Raw genomic sequence first — 23,661 nt, 5'->3', positions numbered from 1 at the left:
CAGTAAAGTCTGGCTTCTATTTTTATTATCTATTCGTGAATTATGTAATCTGATGTACTTGTTCAAATTTCAACCTGTGGGAAGGAGAGGCTGCTGCTGGAGAACGATGCATGTCATTTTCAAGAACCTGGTTCATATGGGGTACAGTGGAAAGCGTCCCGCAGTGGGACTTAGTTAGTGGACTTAAGTTCTGTCCCCCACCTTGCAGACTTATGTGCCAGATTCAGAAAGTCACAGAACATAGAATTACAGGACTTTGTGGAAGGTAGATTTTGTCGAGAGAAGCCAGGACTCCAGAATTGGGCTACTACTGCTCCTTTCCCTTGGACTTTCTTTAAAACAAAACAAACAAAAAGTACCACCACCAGCAACAACTGTATTTAGCCTCTTGAACCAGTTTCCCAATCTGCAATTAAGATAATCATATTTTCCCTAACTCATATGATTGCTATGAAGATCAAATTGGATAATGTAAGTGAAATCATGAAATGACAGTTTTAATTGAACCTTGCTAAGTACCTTGAGCTTTCCATGCATTGTGTCATGTAATTTACCCAGTAGGTAGTTGTGGAAGAGACCGTTGGTGACCCCAATGCCTGTTCTCCCCCTTTTCCTTAGAAATAAGACCCCTGATTTTTAGCTGGGCTAAAGTAGATACAGAATATACTTCCCGGCTTTCCTTGCTAAGTGTGGCCAGAGGTCTACCTTCTGGCGAGTGAGATAGAATTTTATTGTGTTACTTCCAGGTAGTGTCTTAAGAGGAGGAGGACATGCTGTTGTTCCTCCCATCATCTGCCCTTTTGGGTGACTGGAATGGTTATTTGATGACTGGAATTTGAAAAGCCATATTAGATTGTGTGGTAGCGTAAGAATTGCAGGGCATCAAAATAGAAGGAAATGATCCATTCCTTGAAAGTTTTCTGATAATATGGAAGAGTCATAGTAACATTATGAATGAAAAATGCAAGTCTCAGGAAGACTACAAATACAAATTAGTATAAAGTTACAAAATAAGCAAAACGAAAATAACATATTTTTAAGGTGATGTGTGTGCATGTGCATGAGCACCCATGCATACACACATACATATATATTAAGGAATTTTAAAGAATTCATATATATATATTTTTTCCCCAAACCTCATGACAGGGATTTTAAAATTTCTTTAAAAAACTTTAAATTCCATTAAAAATTTTTTAAGTTCTTAAAACAAAACAAGGGATTTCTAAATACCAGATTCAGGATAGTAGCCATCTATGAGGGTAGGCAGTGGGTAAGGAAGAAACATTTATGTAGGTATAAATTATTGGTAACTGTCTTTTTCTTGCATTGAATGATAGGTTCATGGGTATTCACTATGTTCTTGATAAGTAAATGAAAAGTTTAAAGGCCCATGGACGGACCATTGATGATTATGTGTCATGAACTAAGGATTATGATTAATCCAATTCTGTGTACTCAAGTTCAGAAAGAAAAGATACTAGCAATAGCAATACATGCTTACTGTGTACTGGGCACTGTTCTTTTTTTTTTTTTAGAGTAATAATTTTTTAAAAATATTTCTTTATTTATTTGGTTGCACTGAGTCTTACTTGTGGCAGGCAGGCTCCTTAGCTGCTGCACGCGTGTGGGATCTAGTTCCCTGACTAGGGATCAAACCTGGGCCCCTGCTTTGGGAGTGTGGAGTCTTATACACTGCACCACCACTAGACATCTTCTAAGCTCTTAATACAGTCAGGTGACCCACGGTTGGTTGGATCCAAGGATGCAGAACCTGTGGATACTGAGGGTCAACAGTGTGTTTTAACCCATTTAATCTTCCCAGTAAAGAGGTTCTATGATTATTCCCATTTTACAGATGAGAAAATAAAGGCCCAGAGAGATTAACAGTAACTCTTGAGACCCACAGCAGAGCTAGGATTTAATCTAGGCTGGCTGTTTCCAGAGTTCATGCTCTTAGACACTGCCCTATGTCTAAATAAATGAAAGAGATAATTGTATTAGGGCTTAGTCATGTAGGAGAAATTATAACAGAGGCTTTCTGTAACAATGTTAAAGGATGAACCACATGCACAGCTTTTTAAGTATACTAAACACCACTGAACTGTATGCTTTAAATGGGTGAATTTTATGGTATGTAAATTATATCTTAATAAAGCTGTTTTTAAAAATTCTACAAACCACAAATAAGTGACTTTATAATGCAAACTGTGTCCCAAATGATTGTTCGCTATTTTAGGGATTTCATATATGTCTATGGGTAAAATACACACTTTTTCTGCAGAGCAAACAAAACAAACCTTACTGTTAGGAAACCACTCACTTTATGAAAGAAAATGAAGCAGAAAATTTTAATCCACTACTGTGAGTGGGAAAATTTTTTTTTAAAATTCCCAGCTTCAGGCCTTTTTGTATCTGTCAGGGAAATCAAAGGGCTCTCGGCTCCCAAGATAAATTTCATATTGCAGTCATAACTGTCTCTGTATGTACTGAGGATACACAAACAGTAAAACCTAGGAAGGAAGAGGGTGGAAAGAACACATTTGATTGAAAACATATTGATACCTTTTAATTGCACAGCTTTCTTCCATGCACATAACTTTTATTTTGCTTTCCTTTTTAATCTAAAACTGATTTTAAAGGAGATGGAGAAAGCACTGCATTTAGACAGCTAGTTGTGGCCAATCTCCTGCTGGGTGCGTCCTCTAGGGCCTTTGAGTTGTACAGCTCCAAGGGGCCAACACTGACACCACAATGGGCAATGGCAGCTTTTCCTCAACACTATTTCTTCGTTTTCGACAAGGCACTAAAAGGAGAGATCAACATGCTGCTATGATAGCTTGGTAGCTTAACTCTGTTTTCATGACCGCTGAAAGATCCTTCTCACAGTCAGTTATCCTCACAAATCTGGCCATAGATCACAAGGAGACCAGATGAAAGCCTGGACTGGACCTCAACAACTCGCTCACCAACACAAGAAAAAGTGTTTAAAGTCTTGGCCCTCTAAACCATGGGTCACTTTTATCCTCTCTCAGCTCTCTCTAAAGTGCATGTGTGAACATAGGTTGATATAACCTCACTAAGCCACTTCATACTTTAAAAAACACAGAGAAAATGAAAACAAAATAAATCACTTATTTTAAATACATCTTGGATCAACATATCATGTCATTATTCAGTTCTGTCCTACCGACCGACACACACACACACACACACACACACACACACACACACACACACACACACACACACACACACACACACACACCCCGACAGGCTATATTTTGGCTGTTATTGATAATGGAATCCAGTCCTTTTCTGTCTACCCATTAAACTTACCAGTCCTCTTGATACAAGACAGGCTGTCAGCTCCCCACCCCTTAGATAAACCTTCCTACTGCAGCCACATGTGGGCAGTATCTTCCATCAAGTTCCCTAGTATTTCAAATGGCAAGCCACTAAGCCTAGCAGAGCCTCAGGCACTGCCACACATACTGGTATTGCTCTCTGACTTCTCTCCCTCAATTCTTGTGCTCCCTCAGTCCCTATGATGAGATTTGGGAAACTATACTTATTTGGTCCTTTTTTTTTTTTTTTTTTTAATCAGTGAGTCATCTAAGCAGGTCAATTTAGGCCAAAAATAGTCACCTTGGATGGAACCTGATTTATTTGGATTGGCTATAACACTGATTAAAGTAATCAGATAATGGCTTAACTTCAACTTTGTGTTGTGTTACTATAACCTTGAAACAGATGAAAACTGAAACCCCCTAACTATGCAAAGCTTTTTCTTTTGAATAATGTGTTTTTTTAAATTCCCTAGCATCCAGATTTCTGTCTGTAAGTATCATTTCCCACTAAAAGGAACCAGAACCCCTAGGAGAAATGGCTGATTCCATGTCAGGGGCAGATAAGCCTGGAACAAAATAATGAAGAGGGGGAAGAGCAAGAGGACAGTGTAGATGAAACAAGGTTGACATGATTTGAAAACTGTTGAAATTGGGTGTTGGGCACAAGAGAACTCTTTATAGCATTCTACTTTTGTATATTTTTTAGTTTTTCCATAAGAAGTTTTTTAAGGAAAGCTAAAAATAATTGCTATTTTGAAAACAATGAAACAGCAATAGCATGCACATGGTAAACAAAAGTTTTCTTTTAATAATGCATAAAGGTATAGAATGAAAACTTGTCTTTTTCCACCTAGCCCCTCCTTAGCATGATCTCAGTAACAACTTCTAAGTATTCTCAATTAAGTTTCTATGAATATATATTAAAAAATGTACAAACACATATACAGGTATATCATTTTTTAAAACCACAAATGGTAGCATATTATACACATCGTACTATGTCTCATGAAGTTATTTCACTACCTGGTTTTAATACAATGACTATGTCTACACAATACAATATCATAGATATGCTTTTACATACTGGGCTTCTTTCAAGTGTTTTGATGTAATCGAGAGACAAAAGGCTCATATCTTCACCTTCCTCAAGATTACTTAATAAAAAGAAGGATGGCTAAGGCTGGGGTAAACAGGTTGCAGTCCCTAATCTTAAAAGTTTCAAGTTTAGGTTTCAGTTTGGGGGACCCTGTTACCTTGAAAAATGCCTTTAAAAAACATCTCACATTCTCTCCTTACAGATAGGATCTTGAGAGGTGTGGTTGAGAGGATCAATACAAGAATCCTCTTAACCTCTGCCCGGAGGATATCGGGGAGGACTGCAGAAAGCTAACCCCTGTGATGAACTCAGCACTACCTCCCTTCACCAGACGGTGGGCAGCCGGACAGAGGCTGTACCTGTTATCATCTTGGTCTCCGGCACCTCGCGCAAGTGCTTTATCGTCTGACACGATGAAGATCTGTGGAAAGAAAGTTGGGTTTTAAAGCGGTTAACGATTGAAAGAACTAAAAGAGATGGGTTTACAGACAGAAAAGTGGCTGTTCTACTGGGTTCTAGTATAGACTAACCAGGGGTGGGGTGACGTACAAGAAGCCACAGAAAAAAACGCGACACATCTGCATGGAGCGTAAATTGCACTCGATTATTCAACAGGGAGGGATACTACATATGAAAAACAAACGCAGCTCTATTACGGAACTACAAAACCCCAAATCCACGTAAATTTGCAACACAAAACAGGAAGCCCTGACCCCTCCGCCCTGGCCTGACAGTCCCCACCCCGCCCGCGGGCGGCGAAACTGGAAGCATCAGTGACTCTCCTGGGTTGCCCGGGGGCACTCAGGCGAAAACGGAACACGCAGAGGAAGGCCGGCTCCCGAGCCAGGGCTGCGCCCCAGCTCCGCTGCGTCCTGGCTGCGGGTCCCCAAGAGCCCAAAACTGCCTCCGCCCCGCCCCTGACGTTAGTGTGAGCCGGCGCTTTGTGAACTGTGAACTCCCGGCCCCGCCCACCTGCCCCGCGGGCCCCAGAGCGCTTTCTGGCGCATGGGGGGGTGGGGCTTTTTCACGCTGTTCCCGCAGAGGCCAGAGGGGCTAAGATGGTGTCCGGTGGGCGCCCCGCGACGGCTTCCTGAAGGGTTCGTGGGTCCCGACAGCCGGAGAGCCTGCCCAGACCCTTGTCCCACACAGGTAGGAAGTAGGAAGCCCAGAAGTTCTGAGGCCCGAGGACCAAAGCACAACCAAGTACGCAGCGGGACCGAACAAATGTTGGAGAAGAGAACGCAGAAAGCGTGGGGAGGCGGATCTGGTTTATGGTCACCGTCTCGCGACGTCTAACTGACGTCGCAGAGCAAGCGCGTATTCTACTCTTTCACCTTCAGGCAGCCTCCTCAGTGTAGGGGCCTACCCCTTTAAGCGAGTGATGGACAGTTATTTCGGCCTATCAATTTCCTCGTCAACGTCCAATCAGATTTAAACTTCTTTCAGCCGCCGGAGGAGTTGGAAGAAGGGGGTAGAAGGAGGGAACCCTCCCCCTCTCTTTTTCTCTCTCTCTCTGTCTCACACTCTGTCTCTCTCGCGAGATCGCAGTGACCCGGCCTCTCAGAAAAAAATGCTAGAACATATGGCCCGACTTCCCAAATAGTAGGCTAAAGGACAGGGTCGTAAACCAATGAAAGGGATGAGGAGGTGGGATCACCGCTTTCACCGCGCAAGAAGTACCGTTACAGGGCAGACTTTTTGTCCAATCAACGCCTCCAGACTTCGGGTCAGGTGACCATAGAGTGCGAGGGGCGGAGCTACAGTCTGGCGCGAGGAACCGTTAAGACGGACAACGACTAGAACCAATGAGGTACTCTGACTAGGGCGTTGGGAACCCAATAACAGTGGTCGGGCGGGCGCCTTCCCGGAGCGCGGGGAGATGTAAAGACAGACAAATGGTTTTCCCAATGAGACTGTAGAAGAGAGGAGCTAATTGACCAATGAAGACTGCGGGGCGGGAACCTCTGCCGCGGCGGAGTCCAAGATGGCGGCGTGCGGTTCCGCTGTGTGAAACGAGCGCGGGGCGGCGGGTTAGTCAGTTTCGCGGAGAAGACCTCCGACGACCCGCTACAATGAAGGGAAAAGAGCGCTCCCCAGTCAAGCCGAAACGCTCCCGTGGTGGTGAGGACTCGACTCCCCGCGGGGAGCGGAGCAAGAAGTTAGGGGGCTCTGGTGGCAGCAATGGGAGCAGCAGTGGAAAGACCGACGGCGGCGGCGGGTCGCGGCGCAGCCTTCATCTGGACAAGTCTAGCAGCCGAGGTGGTAGCCGCGAGTACGACACCGGTGGGGGCAGCTCCAGTAGCCGCTTGCATAGTTACAGCTCCCCAAGCACCAAAAATTCCTCGGGCGGGGGCGAGTCGCGCAGCAGCTCCCGGGGTGGAGGCGGGGAGTCACGTTCCTCTGGGGCCGCCTCTTCAGCTCCTGGCGGCGGGGACGGCGGGGAATACAAGACATTGAAGATAAGCGAGTTGGGGTCTCAGCTGAGTGACGAAGCGGTGGAGGACGGACTGTTTCACGAGTTCAAACGCTTCGGTGATGTAAGTGTCAAAATCAGTCATCTCTCGGGTTCTGGCAGCGGGGATGAGCGAGTAGCCTTTGTGAACTTCCGGCGGCCAGAGGACGCGCGGGCGGCCAAGCATGCCAGAGGCCGTCTAGTGCTCTATGACCGGCCCCTGAAGATAGAAGCTGTGTATGTGAGCCGGCGCCGCAGCCGCTCCCCTTTAGACAAAGATTCTTATCCTCCGTCAGCCAGTGTTGTCGGGTCCTCTGTAGGTGGTCACCGGCACCCCCCTGGAGGAGGTGGTGGAGGCCAGAGATCACTTTCCCCTGGTGGTGCAGCCTTGGGATACAGAGACTACCGGTTGCAGCAGTTGGCTCTTGGCCGCCTGCCCCCTCCACCTCCGCCACCATTGCCCCGAGACCTGGAGAGGGAGCGAGACTACTCGTTCTATGAGAGAGTACGCCCAGCCTACAGTCTGGAGCCAAGGGTGGGAGCTGGAGCAGGTGCTGCTCCTTTCAGAGAAGTGGATGAGATCTCACCCGAGGATGATCAGCGCGCTAACCGGACGCTTTTCTTGGGCAACCTAGACATCACTGTGACAGAGAGTGATCTAAGAAGGGCTTTTGATCGTTTCGGAGTCATCACAGAAGTAGATATCAAGAGGCCTTCTCGGGGCCAGACCAGTACCTATGGTTTTCTCAAATTTGAGAACCTAGACATGTCTCACCGGGCCAAACTAGCAATGTCTGGCAAAATTATAATTCGGAATCCTATAAAAATTGGTTATGGCAAAGCTACACCCACCACCCGCCTCTGGGTAGGTGGCCTGGGTCCTTGGGTGCCTCTTGCTGCCCTGGCACGGGAGTTTGACCGATTTGGCACCATACGCACCATTGACTACCGCAAAGGTGATAGTTGGGCGTATATCCAGTACGAAAGCCTGGATGCAGCTCATGCTGCCTGGACCCATATGCGGGGCTTCCCACTTGGTGGCCCAGATCGTCGCCTTAGAGTAGACTTTGCAGACACAGAACATCGTTACCAGCAGCAATATCTGCAGCCTCTGCCCTTAACTCATTATGAACTGGTGACAGATGCTTTTGGACACCGGGCACCTGACCCTTTGAGGGGTGCTCGGGACAGGACACCACCGTTACTATACAGAGATCGTGATAGGGACCTTTATCCTGACTCCGATTGGGTGCCACCGCCGCCCCCAGTTCGTGAACGCAGCACTCGGACTGCAGCTACTGCTGTGCCTGCTTATGAGCCACTGGATAGCTTGGATCGCAGGCGGGATGGCTGGTCCTTGGACCGGGACAGAGGTGATCGAGATCTGCCCAGCAGCAGAGACCAACCTAGGAAGCGAAGGCTGCCTGAGGAGAGCGGGGGACGGCATCTGGATAGGTCCCCGGAGAGTGACCGTCCACGAAAACGTCATTGTGCACCTTCTCCTGACCGCAGTCCAGAATTGAGCAGTAGCCGGGATCGCTACAACAGTGACAATGATCGATCTTCCCGTCTTCTCTTGGAAAGGCCCTCTCCAATCAGAGACCGGCGAGGTAGTTTGGAGAAGAGCCAGGGTGACAAGCGAGACCGTAAAAACTCTGCATCAGCTGAACGGGATAGGAAGCACCGGACAGCTGCTTCCACTGAGGGAAAAAGCCCTCTGAAAAAAGAAGACCGGTCTGATGGGAGTGCACCCAGCACCAGCACTGCTTCATCGAAGCTGAAGTCCCCTTCCCAGAAACAGGATGGTGGGACAGCCCCTGCAGCAGCAGCCTCTCCCAAACTCTGTTTGGCCTGGCAGGGCATGCTTCTGTTGAAGAACAGCAACTTTCCTTCCAACATGCATCTGTTGCAGGGTGACCTCCAGGTGGCTAGTAGTCTTCTTGTGGAGGGCTCAACTGGAGGCAAAGTGGCCCAGCTCAAAATCACTCAGCGTCTTCGTTTGGACCAGCCCAAGTTGGATGAAGTAACTCGACGCATCAAAGTGGCAGGGCCCAATGGTTATGCTATTCTTCTGGCTGTGCCTGGAAGTTCTGATAGCAGGTCCTCCTCTTCTTCGGCCACCTCAGACACTGCCACCTCTACTCAGAGGCCACTTAGGAACCTCGTGTCCTATTTAAAGCAAAAGCAGGCCGCCGGGGTGATCAGCCTCCCTGTGGGGGGCAACAAAGACAAGGAAAACACCGGAGTCCTTCATGCCTTCCCACCCTGTGAGTTCTCCCAGCAGTTCCTGGATTCCCCTGCCAAGGCACTGGCCAAATCTGAAGAAGATTACCTGGTCATGATCATTGTCCGTGGTGCGTCTTAAAGTCCATATGTAACTTGTATTTAGTACTTTGACATGGTTCCTGTTTTGTGATGTGTGATGGGATACAGCATTGGATGAAATTTTCTTTTTAATTAGTTGTTTAGTTGTAGCTTTCTTCTTTTTTATATTTTTATAAACCTCTTTAAAATAGAAGTCAGGAGAGTTTAGCTATTATTTTAAGTGAAAGGGATGCCCTAAAGGTAGCAGGCAAATGGATTTACTTTAATTAGGAGTTCCCACTCTTATGAGTAACTTTTTTCCTCTTTTTCTGCAGTTTTTTCTTTTTTAAGCTTAAGCTTAAAAAAATCCTCCAAGTTACAAAACCAGAAATTTGAAAAGTCAATTTGGAAAACAAAGAGCCCACTGACTATATAAAGATGATAATATACACCTGAAAATGGCTTGATTGGTATGTAGGTAAATAATTCCTGTACCAGAAATGTTTGTGTGGCTGAAATTTGATCAGGAATCTCATTAGTATAAGCTGGTAAATCATATAGCATTGTGATTATTTTATTCAGGTATTTGAGTATTTCTCTTAAAATACGTGGTTTATTCCCAGAGAGTTTGCTTTAACATACACATTTTTATCATTGGCTGTTGAGTTCTGTATCCTGTATATGCACTTTTGGTTTGTAGCAGTAACTGTTCAGTAAAAATTGAGGAGTATGTTACAAACCACATATGTCTTATGCTTACACTAGTATGCAGGAAGTGAGTAGGTGCTTTTAAAATCAGAATTCTTTGGTCAGTTGTTGGTGTGTGGTGGTGGTTTCACTGACTTTTTCAGAGAGATGTAGCAGGTACAGTTCTAATTTAATTGTGCATATTTCAAAACTTGTGTTTTTCATCAGAGATGAGTTTTTATTTTTGTATCCATTCAAATTTCTGATTTCAATAATAGAAAGAAGAGTTGTCTGCAGGCTCATAAGTCATCTTTTGTTTCAGTGGGCATTAATCAGCCATATGTCATCGTGAAATGCCTTTGACATACTCTCCAAATTTTGCTTGTATTTTTATTTTCATATTTAAACGCTAGCAATGACATTACATTATTGAAAATACTTTGAATATCTTTGAAATTTTGTGTTTATATTTTCACTGGTGTCCAACCACAGAAAATTGAAATGTCAGTTTAGGAAAACTCTTTTTTAGTGGTTTATTTTCTCAGACACCTGGAATGAATACAAAATAATTTAGCCCATCCTGACAGTTTTTTTCCAAAACTGAAGATTATATCAACTTCTGGTTCTTAACAAGGGTTTTTGCTGCTTAACAGTAATGGGTGTTTTCCTTGTTTGTCTTTTTTTTTCATCTACCCCCATCACCCCCACCCCTAGTTTCTCAGGTCATTTGTAGGTATATTTTCCCCTGTGATTTAAATGTTGAGGACTTTAGCTAAGGCCTTTGATATTTAATTATGATTAGAAACTTGAGGACCTTTGGATCATGGTCGTGTTTCTAGTCTGTGTAAGTGACTTCTTGAAAGCCTGGCAGAACCCAACTGTTTTCTTTCTGTTATCAAAGCTGATAGTTTTGAAATAGCACCAATAATAACCCAGGGAAACGTCATGTAATTTTTAATTGTCCGTTATGACAGGTGTCTAATGCATGTCAGCATGAAAGCCTCATCACTCTGTGTCATCCTTTTTGGTTTTCACTATGCATTTGTAAATTTTCTTTTTAAGTTTGGAAGTTTTTGTATTTTTTGTTTTTAAACTGGAAAAACTAGCCATTTTGAGAGAAGGAAGATACTAGGCTCTGAGCACAAAGGTCCTTGGTGTGCCTGTAGGGAAAATACCTGAAATCCTACAATTAAGACTTTTGGTCCTTTTTGCTTTTAAAAGGCTTTGCTTGACATGCTAATGTGGAGTAGACACCTGTTCAGAAACTTATGCAAGTGTGCAGTCTGTGCATAAGTGGGGTCAAAGTACAATTTGTGGCTAGATACATTTTTTCCAGTTTAAATAATCTCACTAACCATTAACTTTTGAATATCTTTTGATAAGATGGCTGGACAAATAATTTTACTCTTTTAGGGAGTGAAGTCCATGACATCTAATTTTACTCTAATCCAAAGTGTGTGTGGTTTTTGTTTTTTTTTTAAGTTGATGTGACAGCTTACCGAAGAGCAGAGTACTGTGGGTTTTGCTCCATGTTTGTTTGAACCTTAATCTGACATTGTGGCTTTTGTTAGATATGGGCAGTTTGTGCTTCAATGTTTTTGAAACAATGGCTTGATACCATTTCTAAATGTATGTATTATAACTATGTTTAGTTTAGTGTGTACCTGCAGAGTGCCATCATTCAGATGAATCTCTTAATTTGTGTTGCTCGTTCTGTTGTGCAGGTTCATAATATTGGTAAACTACTTAAAACTTCAGAGTGTAATGAAAACAAATGTCTAAAACTATCTGGTTCTAATTCTCATTAGCCAGAATTTCATAATCTCAACATTGGATGTTCTTTGTGACAACCAATTGTTTCTTTTACTTAAAAAAAATGTATTTGTTTAATTGATTTTTTTGGAACTCAGTTCAAATGAATGGAAAGAATTTCTTCAGGATATCATTAAATGACTTATTAAGTATTACTGGTAAAAAAAACAAACCATCAAGCTAATTTAGATTTTTAATCACAACTTCAAAGTTTATGAAAAATTAATCATTCAGCTCCTAGCCAATTTTTTTATATTATTTTGTTGGTTATAACTGGTATCCCTATAAAGAGTTTTCCACGCAAAAAATTTAAATTCCTGGTTTAAGATGTATATTTTGACTCTCACCTGAGAGTAGATAGAGTTTTCCCTTTAAGGATTATATCTTAAAATGTCCATCCTCTGGCTGGTATAAGCTCTTGTCACATTTTGAAGGTAATATATATACTCTGGACCTTCTTAACTCAGATCATTTGAGGTACAATAGTAAAAGTAAGTTGGGTGTTGCTTTCTGAGTCAAACACTTGTTTAGGTTTATTTAAAAACTATTTTATGAGCAGGTTTTCACTGACAATTTTTGTGTTGTTTTTTGTCTTTTTGATTTTAAATCCACTTTCTTCAGACAGTGAAATTGCTCATTTGCAGATACAGCTTGAACTGCAGTTTGGTTCCCTATAGGACCCACTCACCAAAAACTGTGGTAACAGAACTAGGAAATCTTGTTGAGAAGAGGGCCTTAATGACCTTTTTTGTGAAAAAATTTTTGGAGAGAATTTCTGGACATTTTTTTTCTGTCTCTGCCACAGTGTTTGGTTTGGAGATAGGAGTTAGGTATGAGAACAAGAAGAGAAATGGAGCTGACCCTCTTAACATTCTGGTTTTAGTGATGTGCCTAAAGGGAGAAAATGATTTCAGGTAACCACGGTGAACTGTCTAGCTTAATGAAGAGTTTTACATGTATGATGTAAACAGAGTTGGAAAGTAAAAGTCCTACAGTGTTCTTTGGCTGTTTAGCGATTGTTTGTATGAGGGTTTTCTTAAAAGAAAATAACAGCTGCTGTCTTTGCTAACACAGATGAAGGTGGATTTTTAAAAGGCTTTGTATCTTGACCCCTTTGTACAGTAATGGAGTAGGTCTGTATTGCTCCATATAAATTACAGAATGAAAATAGAGGGGGTAAAAGTTTGACTAAACTCCACCTTTTTATAGTTTCATTTTTTAAGTTATATTTAGAATATATTGATTATAAATTGATTGTAAACTTGCTTTTTTCTGATATGTTTTACTCAGTTACATGAGTACCAAGGATATTTTCAGTCCTATAATCCTCAATTAATTGCAGTCTTTAAAAAAAAATCCACCCTATTGTTCTACTTGTTGTCTATTCATACAGTAAATTCATTTCAAGGTTTGTGCCAGTGGGTATTATTGGTGCTTTTTGAAGTCTAGGTGGACTATCCAGGAAGGTCTTGTTAATGTTATGTTTAGCTATAATGGCATAGGGGAAATATATATATTTTTAATATTGTAAACGTTTGTACTGAATAACCTTTTTCCCCTCCCCCCCCTCGCAAGCAAAACTGGTGAACAACGGATGAAGATACGGAATTCAAAGCTCTAATGGACCTTTTTGAAGAGAAGTTGTGGCTTATGTGGAGTTTACATGGGCCTCTTGATGGAAGAAAGCTAATCTGTTTAGTATTTGTGCATTTTACTAAAATGGCAGCTTAAAGTTGTGTATCTGCTATTGTGATGCCAATGCCGGTGTTTTAAGTGGAAAAAAAATGACCTTGCTTTGTGCTGTGTACACAAGATTTCTGGAAAAGAAAAACCCTTTTTATGGCTCACACAGCTTAAAAGTAGCTGTCACTCAAACGTGCGCTCACAGTTGAGCTGCTTTTGTTTTATTCTAAATAAATTGTTTCTTTTGAGGAAAATGTTTTTCTGCCTGGAAGTGAATTGACGGCAAACCTTTGACCCCTTTGTTTGCAGCTGAGGGGGTACTTGCTGCTGCTCAGATCTTGTATGTCTTGAGCAAGAAGCAGGGAGACCATCATTTTGACTATCACAGTGTGTCAATTCTGAAGGATCACTAGTGTTACTGTGACCCCCTTTGTTTGCAGTGAAGGGGATCGTTTGCTTCTCAGTCCTCAACTTGATGAGGAAATGGTGCTGTTTGCTGGCACGCAAGAAGCCGGGGCAAGCACCGTAAGCCTCACCACAGTGCACGAGTCGGGGGCTTTGCTGGTTTGAAGAGCCGGAGTTGCTGAAATTTAAGTTTTGATTTATTTTGTTCACCCATCACGTTTGGCCTTAGTTTCATTTTTAATTTGAAGAAAAGTTTGAAATTGCTTTATCTTGCTCTTAACATTTGCACCAAATTGCCAAAAGAAGGAGAAATGCTCCGCTTGCTTTTTAAATGTTAATGATGATGTTAATAAAGCCTTTCCTGACACATTTGAGGAGCTCCTCCATCTTCAGGGGCTTCTTACCAGAGTTATGCAGTGATGGGTTTAGTTCTGAATGGATGAAGAGTTCCTGAGAGCTAGCGTTTGTAATTAGAACCGTTACTTGGTATCTGTGCCTTATTTGACCTGTGGTTCCACATGCCTTGGATGTGCATGCACCGTGACGGTTTCATAGGTACGAACGCACACTCAGGCCCAGTCACTTCGGTTGGTAGTACAGATTGTGAGGAAAAAATGGAGGCATCCTTAAGGAGGAAAAAGTGTTTGCCTTTAGTTCCTGCATTATCCTGTACAGGGGCTCCTGAGCTTTGGAAGCTGTTTCCAGTACAGGAGAACAACTCCCCTGTTTGCAGCAGGAGACTTCGGTGCACAGTGACAACGCTGGAGTTCAAGAGGAAGCCAGCAGTGCTGCACCATTGGCTTCAGACACCATTGTTGTTTGCCAGTTTTAAACTTAACTAGTTGCAGACGAAGACCACCTTGAAATGCAGGCTTGTTGGGCTTGTTTTGAATTTTAACCTCGGATGGAAGAGGCCTAGTGCTGTCTGTCTCCATGCGGGATGATGATTACTTAGGCAACAGGTGATTATCAACAAAGGATGCCACGCTTATACTCTGCAAGGTGGTGTTCCAGTGGCAAACAGCTGTATAAACTCTTGTAAACAGGTAAGAGGGTTTTTAGAGGTCAAAATGCATTATAATTATTAGGGTGAGGGCTTTTAATGTTTTGGGGTATGTTTCTCTGATTGGAAGTCTTTAGGTACTCTGCTGCTGTTACTAGCTTCCTCCCCTCACCAAAGTGTTGTATTAACAAAGTTGCAGGCCAGAACTTTTGTTCTACTTGGTATTTTGAGTTTTAAGTTTTAAAATTTGTTTTAACGTTTGAAAAAATTATTTTAATGTGAGAGCCAAAGTATTAAAATCCTGGTTATGGATTTGGATCTACAAAAAATTGATGTTTTCTTTTAGCCATAGCCTTCACCCTTAGTGGTGATTTAATGGTGCTGGAAGAACTCAGCTGGTGTAGAAATGTTGCTTATTACAAACACTGATTTCTAAACCTCCAAGTTAAGAATATTTTAGTATGTATAGCAAAAAAGTGTATTATCAGACTGGGAATGACAGATAACTTAGCCAAAATAGTTAATTTTTTTCTTTTTCCACAGGGAGATTTATTTAATTATAAAATTAGGTAGCTACAACGAACTTTAGGAGGTGAATGGGCAGTGTTGAAGATCTAGCGCTTAACCATTTTCATTGTCCATTTAGCCCTGCCAGCCTTCTGAGCCCTTCCAGCCCCTCCCTCCAACATTAATCAAGTGTGAGGCTTTGGCCGCTTAATACAAGCACAACTTCTTGAATGTATAATACAACTTAGGTTTCCTTGCTTTATTTTAAATGGGATCAAATATTTTGAAGAGAATTTTTCTTTTTCATGAGATTTTTATCTTTCATCTCTTTCCAGAGGGGAAAAGTGAAGTGTGATGGTTTTTAGGTTCTCAGTATGTCATTTCAACAGTTTTTAAAACATGAGTTGGTAAATGATCTCTCATGTACATTTCTTTAAACAGTTTATTCCTGTTGGAAATGTTAATTTCCAGTGTGTTTTCTTTCTCTGACTACTGAAAGCCCGTTAAGTAGTTTTTACAATTAGTAAAAAAATATTTAAAATCACTGGCAATTTGAGGAAGATTTTGTTACGCTCTACATATTTCTCCATGTTTGGTATCTTTCTAAGATCTCAGGCTTCATCTTTCAAGAAGAAGAAAAAATGTTGCAGACAGTGCATTTGTTTATTTGTATCTGAAACCATGTCATGCAAAATGGAAGGATACACAGTTTTTTGAAACTACTCATGAAATCATTTTATTTCCAGCTGTACCATGAAGAAAAAATATTAATTGGGTTGAGTATTAGATCTAGAGTTCTGGTTTTATAAATTGGAAAGTGCCCTTTGGAATTATATGTGTGGTTTTTCCAGTGTCTTTTGTATGATCTAAATTGAGGGTTCTCCTATAAAGGAAATAGTTCCAAGAACACCCCTGAGTTGACTTGTGCTCATTTTGAAAAGTCTGGTTGTATTAAAATTGAAAATGGGGATTACCCTGAGTTTAGTAAAACAACCTAGATTTTATAAATTGCCACTTCAGTAGCTTAAGGCACATTATTATTTACAAGCTGTTTATCTGAGGCAATAAATTTAGTGCTTATGGCTTGTACAGCATCTATTTTTCTTCTTTGCAATAGGATATATGGTTATGGCTTATCTGACCATCACCACCATTTCCCATTCAAGTTTGCTCTTTTTAAGCTTTCCTGGTTAAAATAGGATTTTTACTTAAAAACTTGGATTATAACCTAGTTATACGTTCTAAGCAGAGGAGTTTATTGAGTAACAAAATTCCTTCAAACCTCAGACAAGATTGTTGCTAAGAAGCAACCAAAAAGAGATTTTGATTTTGAGGTAAAATTACTTAGCATGCTTCTGTACCCAAATGCTGTGATATTAAGCATTCAGGTAGGGTTCCTGTATAAATTAAATGCTGGCTGTATGTTAAGAACTAAGATGCTGAGTATGTAGAACAAAGTATCAAATAGTGTCTTCCCCTGTCAGCAACTTGTACTCTAATTGGAGAAACTAGATATAAACAGGTAAATAGTTAAATATCAGGGGAAAAAAGTTCATAGTTTAAGACAACTATGAGAGATGTCACAGGTCAAATTTGATTAATTGAATTTTTACTGGCCATATGGGTATATGATTGAGTATATGAACTTTAAGCTGGGGTGGTCAAGAAAGGCTTTACAAAATAATTTGTTAGTTAGAGAAGGATATAGAATGGTGGAGGGAGGTTGGGATTGAGATGTCAGGCCAAGAAGCATGAATAATAATAGAAGTTGATACATGGAAAAGATGCAGGCTGAGCCTAGAAAACTGGTAATGTAGTTGGGTCAACAAAATAGGGAGTCCTGAAAGGCAAGCCAGTTTTAGGCAGGTGGGGAGTGAGGATGGATAATCAGTTGAGGGGTGCTGATGTAAAGCAACAATACTAATAGCAGTCACTTATTAAATAGCATTCTGCCAAGTCCTCGACAAACATTGTCTCATCCACTTTTCACCACAGACCATAATCTGACAGCTAGTAAGTGATAGAGCCAGGGTTCTAACCAGGCTTTTGTTCTAGCTAGGGCTCTTGGTCACTGTACTGTCATACCTCACTTTTTTTCCAGCGGCTGGGATGGGATTAAAGCTGCAAACTGGAGAAAATGTCTGGATAGTGTATTTCATACTATAGTGTATCAGCATTTGAGGTTCTTGGGAAACATACAGGCCCTTGGCTCCAACCCCAGAAATTCTGGGCTTTGTTAGGGCCAACATGGCCCAGGAGTCTTTGTTCTTTTGCAAGCCCTCCGGGTAATTCTGATGTAGTCTGTGGTCAGTGGCCATGGGTTGAGCAACACTAACCCACAGAGAGTAGAGTGTTGAAGTTATGAACTTGGGGTAATGTCATATTTAAGGCATGGGAAGGGAAGATGGTGCTAGAAAAGAGGCTCAGGTAGGAGAGCCAGAATAGTGTTCAGATTCTGAAGCTGAGAGGAGCTTCCAGAAGATAAATTCAGAGCTATTGAAGAGACAAGCAGAATGAAACTGCAAATGCCGTGGAATTTATTACTTAAAATTGTCACTTAAGTAATTGTTTTATAGTCATGTAATTATATCTCCCAGGAATTCAATCTAGCTTAGTATTTAATTTTACCTTATAACTGTCTGTGAAGAAGCGTTGCTGTTGAGTTTATGAAATGCTAAAGGGGTACCAGAAAAGTTTTATGACTTGACTGAGGGGTACATAGCCAGAAACTGATTGAAGTATCCTTGAGTTTTCAGTTAATCTAAAAAATAATGTGATTGTAGTCTATCTTGAAATTGAAAGCAATTGTAGGATTGAGTATGTGTGTGTGTACACAACGTAAGTTGTTTTCCATCAATGAACCATAACTTTTCTCTACTACCTCCTAACTAGGTTACTAATAGGATTGAGATACAATGGAATTATAGGTAAAGTTGAGTGTATCTTTGACTTGTAAATGGTTGAAAGATTTCCCATTTTGAATTATCAATACTTGGTTTGTCTTTGATTGGTGTAGCTAATTATTTAATTCTTCAAATATTTAGGTACCTGTTATGTATCAGGTAGTATTCTAGGTCTTGGGAGTATATTGGTGAGGAAAACAGCTCCTTATGTCTCATGGAGCTCATATTCTGATGAAAGAAGGGAGGTAGGTAGTAAACTAAGTTAGGGCCTTGTTGCCAAGAACAAAGGGTTTAGATTGTATTCTAAAGCTGAATGCAATGGAAAGCCATTGGAGGTTTTAAGCAGGGGGATGAAGTGATTTGATCAAGATTTGACTACGTGTCTCAGGGAAGTAACAAATAAATGTCTTTCAGATTTCTTTCAATTATTCCCAAGATCTAGAATACCGCCTCGTATATAATAGGTACCCAGATATTTGAAGAATTAATTAATTAGCTACAGAAATTGAAGACAAACAGTATGAGTAATTCAAAACAGGAAATCTTTCAACCATTTACACATCAAAGATAAATGAACATTTCAAATTCTCTGCAAGACGGTGAATATGTTCTTGCTCAGAGATAAGCAGTGTTCTTTTATTTAAATACTGTAATAGAGATTTTATTTCTTCTTCAGGCTCATAATTGTTGACTACCCTGAGTTCTTCCTCCTTGTACATCCTCATTTTCTCAACATGTCATTTTTCATTCTTTCTGCTTTCAGCAAACTGTCATGACAGTTTACACTATAGTCACATATAGTTTCTGCTATAACACACTGACCATGTTTTCTGTATTTCATAACTTGTAATTTTTCTAGTGGTGTCAAACCAAACTTCAATACTAAAAATCAATTTAGAGGGTTTTTGTGGAATGGCTGTCATCCTATGCAAGCCAGTTACATGTGTGTATACAGTTTTAAAGTAGTGAATTAGTATCTGACCTTTCTCACGTAACCAGCAGATTTTCCTTTTACCCAAGCAAGGGGCTTAATAAAAAGCTGTCATGCATAAGCTTGTTATTGCATCTATGTTCAGGGTAGAAATATTATTACAGGTAAAATTAACACTTTGAGGCACCATATACATATATATTTTTATTACATATTTTTAAGGCATATTGAGAAAAGTGTTGTTTGATAAAATTGTATTTTAGCATATAGAAATTGACTGTCAGTAGTTTTACCTTGCTCCCAAGATAAGCATATCGTTTGTGTATATTCTTTTATAGAGAAACACTTGAATAAATACACTCTTTAGAATTTTTCTGCATTTTGTAGCAGAGGTCTCAAACCTGGCTATGCATTAAAATCACCCGAGGAACTTTTCAGTACCAATAGCTGGGAGTCTCTCGTAGATTATTTAAATTGATCTAGGTACAGTGGGGCTCTGCCAAGGCCCCACTGTTGTTTTAAGTGCCCACGTGATTCCAGTATGTAGCCAGGGTTGAGAACCACTGCCCTAGAGACAAATCTTAAACATACGGACCAACACACGCACAATCAGCCTCTTAAAAACTGTTGGAACATCAAAGCGAAAAACTTTCAGAGTATAATTTGGGTTCAGTGGAGTATGTATATTGTTTAGTCTTCTAGAATTTCTGCTGTTGAAAGTGTGGCCCTCAGACCAGTTGTAATAGCATCACTTAGAAGCTTGTTAAGAAATGTAGAATTGCAAGGCCTCACACAGACCCACTGAATGGACTCAGATCCCTAGGTGATTCCTCTGTACTGGAAGGTTTGAGAAGTACTTATTAAGATGCAGATATATAAATGTCCTTTGTAATAAAAATGGGTGATTAGAGTCTTATCCCTCATGCATAAGATTCTCAGATTTGTGCATTAGTCAATGACATTTACTTTAAAGATTTAAAAAAAATATTTCAATAAGAAAAGTAAGAACAAGAGTTCATATAGGTAGTGAGCTTCTGGTGACCAGAGAATTACCAGAGGGTCTCTGCCACCAAGATAGGGGAGGGGTTATTGTTGTCTATCCTAGTTGGTTGGTTCTTGCTTATTTTGTTACACTTTTATTTTTTTCTCTCCCTCCTATTCTGTTCTAGCCCCCTCTTTTCATTGTGAGATAGAATATGTTATTTTTTTATAGATACAGATGAGGATATTTGAGACACTGTACTGATAGGTACCCCATAATTTAGAAAATTTGGTAGAGGTAGGTTCAGAGCTTTCTATGGAGGGGATGGATATGGACAGGACTGAGGAGTGGTTCCTAATTGCTTTTGTTTTTAATTGTATGATAATAACTTCATTAATAAACTGATTTTCCTCACATAGCAACAAGAATCTAATTATGTTAAAGTTCACAGTGACAAATAATAAATATTAAGATTTGTATATATTGAAGGGAATGGACCAATGTGAATGTTCAGAAAATACTGTAAATTGCATGATATCAATTTAGATACAGAAATGCTATTTTTAATGCATAAGTTTTTATGATAAAAAATTCTAAAATACATTAACCAAGCAACCATGTTGATATCAAATAAAAAATTGCAGCCAGATTATTCTCATCCCACCATTTTTTAATTTTTAAATTGGCATGTGTTTTAGAGGGATTTTTCATTAAGCACAGCAATGTCAGCGTCTCTAGAAAACTTTGCTAGGGTGGTTTTATGATTTATAGATTTCTCCTGAGACATGAGAGGTGCTTTTTTATTTTTTAGTGGAGACTTAACCTGTATCATTTATTTCTCCTGACAAATTTCATTTATGAAGTTTACCCTCTGCAGTGTTATTAATCTTACTGGAAATTCATTCCACGAAAAGGATGAATTCATCTGAACTTTAAGGTTTGGTGGTTGAAAATACTTTATTTCTGTGATACATGAGTGTTTTTTTCTTTAATATTAATGGTTTAAAGTTATTTTGAACCTTCAGAGACGCCTTTTCTTCTATTTGCTGCTCCTTAAGTTTAGAGATATCTGAAGCCCTAATTTAAAAAAAAAATTAACACATGGTATTGGATCTACCTCCTCTATTTTTTTTTAATAGCCAAGTTTAAAGGAGGGAACATTTTTAAGTATAGTAATTGGTTAAAATGTCTTTTTTTCCTCCTGGGTTTCTTTTTAGGAACTACTGACAATCAAAAACCTATAGCCGACTTTGGGATATGGCTTTATTATTCAGCAACTAAAAGATGAGTTCTAATTGGCAGACTTCTGGCACTGGCACTTGTCCTTCTGTTTCTATAGAAACTGGGTTGGAAGTCAGAGCTGCACAAAGGGAAAGGGTAAGTTTCTTTTAAACTCCATATTTATAAACCCGTATTAACTGTGGCATGGTATCAGTTTTCACATAAGGATATATACATTAGTGTACTAGAACGCAAATATGAACTACTGATTTTTACTTGAGTGGAAACTGACATCAAGTCATTAAATGTAATAGGAGGGTTTAAATATGGATTTATTTTTCTCGTGACTCTGACTTCACATTTCTTGAAGCAGTGAACTCAATATGATAATTTTCACTTTCACTTATATCTCATTTCGGGGTGATAAAATTGGTTTTTATCCTCTTAGATCTTTATTGTCGTTTTCTGGTAAGTGATATAAAATATGTACAGAGGACATTTAAAAAGTCTGCATGAATTGTAAGTCTCTTCTCTGGGGCAAAGTCTGATTCTTTCCATTATAAAACAAGTACTGTACAACTGCCTAGTTTTTTAGCTTCTCTCCTCTCTTAGCCAAGCAGGACGAGCTCATCTGTTGGGCACATACATGTGTTCTCATCCAGGCAGACACCCATTAATCGTAGAACCTAAGACACCTGCCAGTTGGTGAGTTATCTTATTACTATGGCTTCAGAGGACTATGCTGCACAGCTGGGGCATTTAGCCTTGAAATGGTTTAATCAAGTGTGATAAACTCCTCTGATCTACAGGTTGGTGTTTGTAAATTAATTTATACTAAACTTTGACTAGTTGGGATATTGAAGGAAGGTAATATTAGCTCTTGTTTTTTAAAACTTACCTATCATTTCCTTGGTCATGAAATACTGCTCTTAAGGGATAGATTTCTCTTTTCCTTACTAAGAGAATGGTTGAAGTTGGTTGACATCAACCAAAGAGTGGGACATCTTGGCTTTATTTTGGCCCAAATCGTTAGTTTTGTAAAAATAGTGTAAAAGCGAAAGTTGGAAATTTTTCAATAGGGAAAGTTAATTCAGTTTTAAAAATTTCACTTCACAAGTCCTTGGTCAGTTAATGCCTGAAAGTGGATTTTCATTAAAACTGTATGCCTCCCTTCCTTAAGTGCTACTGTGTATCCTCTTTGTTTCTATCTGCTCACTGGAGCTTGAATGATGTAAAAATAAATTGAATTTGTGACGGTTGGTAAATGTGGACAGAAAAAAACTTTAGTCTCTAGCTGCCTGCTGTCAAGTATCCAGACATCCAGATATGTCTTTACTCCTTAGTAAGGGTGGCCAGCTTGTCCTGGTTTTAAAACGGAGAGTCATAGGTCGCAGGAACTCACTGATTTCCAGGCAAGCCAGACAGTTGGTCACCCTGTCTTATTCTCTGCATGCCTGAAACAGTGTCACTAGGTTGTTACTGATCATCATTTTGGATAGAAGTAGATTTTTACGATATGTTAGCTTCCGTTGGAATGTACCAGAGAGTAAGTTCTTCTTTTTAAAGAAATGATAGTCTTATTTGTCTCAGTGATCCTAGGTAATGCCAGCTTCCCTCTCATAGAAATAAAACATGAATTTTATTTTATTTATTTATTTATTTATTTTTTGCGGTACGCGGATCTCTCACTGTTGTGGCCTCTCCCGTTGCGGAGCACAGGCTCTGGACGTGCAGGCTCAGCGGCTGTGGCTCACGGGCCCAGCCGCTCCGCGGCACGTGGGATCCTCCCGGACCGGGGCACGAACCCGTGTCCCCTGCATCGGCAGGCGGACTCTCAACCACTGGGCCACCAGGGAAGCCCTAAAACATGAATTTTAAACTGACCGATTTAAAGGTGATTACAAGGACTTTTGTCATTTTTCATTTGTGTCCCCATGTTAAGACCATGGGTGATAAATGTGAGACATTTAGGTAGATATTTGTGGTGAATGAGTAGCCAAATGAGGCAAATATATATGTATATATGTCTTAAAGCCGTATACAAGTTGATTCTGTTTTAAGAGAAACACTCAAGGCTTTTAATAAGTATTGGGCTTTGGTTTTATAATGAGGTCCTCAGAGGAACTAGGTTTGGATTTTTAAAAATTACATCTAAAATCAAATATTAATACACAGTGTGCTTTTTTTTTTTCTCATGGCAAAAGCCAGTTTTACAATTAGGCAAGTTTATGTGCTAAGGAGCTAATTTTTTGCAAACAAACATAGCATCACATATGTTAATATGCCTAGATTATTTGAAAAATATCACAAATTATTTCAGTCCAT

The 23,661-nt window shown here is 40.3% G+C and overlaps 1 protein-coding gene and 1 long non-coding RNA gene across 3 annotated transcripts in view; one reads left to right on the top strand and one right to left on the bottom strand.

Moving 5' to 3' along the window:
- Positions 1-5,411, bottom strand: part of LOC117202729 (uncharacterized) — a 38,749-nt gene extending 33,338 nt beyond the window's left edge. The window contains exon 1 of the long non-coding RNA XR_007471420.1: positions 4,806-5,411. This is a non-coding gene — a long non-coding RNA (uncharacterized LOC117202729). The remainder of the gene's footprint in view (positions 1-4,805) is intronic.
- Positions 5,412-5,688: 277 nt separating this feature from the next.
- On the top strand, positions 5,689-13,642 carry RBM15 (RNA binding motif protein 15). Of its 2 annotated transcripts, none has more exons than XR_007471367.1 (2): positions 5,689-9,672; positions 13,277-13,642. XR_007471367.1 is itself a non-coding variant. In XM_012533901.3 (2 exons), the coding sequence occupies exons 1-2, from the start codon at positions 6,387-6,389 to the stop codon at positions 13,297-13,299; spliced, it is 2,889 nt and encodes a 962-aa protein (XP_012389355.1). In that variant the 5' UTR covers positions 5,690-6,386; the 3' UTR covers positions 13,300-13,642. The 2 variants fall into 2 exon arrangements, 1 of the variants encoding a protein (XP_012389355.1); XM_012533901.3 differs by having other exon boundaries at positions 5,690-9,252.
- Positions 13,643-23,661: the final 10,019 nt, after the last annotated feature.

This window comes from Orcinus orca, chromosome 1 (genome assembly GCF_937001465.1).
Source record: "Orcinus orca chromosome 1, mOrcOrc1.1, whole genome shotgun sequence".
NCBI lineage: Eukaryota > Metazoa > Chordata > Mammalia > Artiodactyla > Delphinidae > Orcinus > Orcinus orca.
Note: the sequence above shows the minus strand (reverse complement) of the source record. Positions and strands in the feature narration are given on the sequence as shown.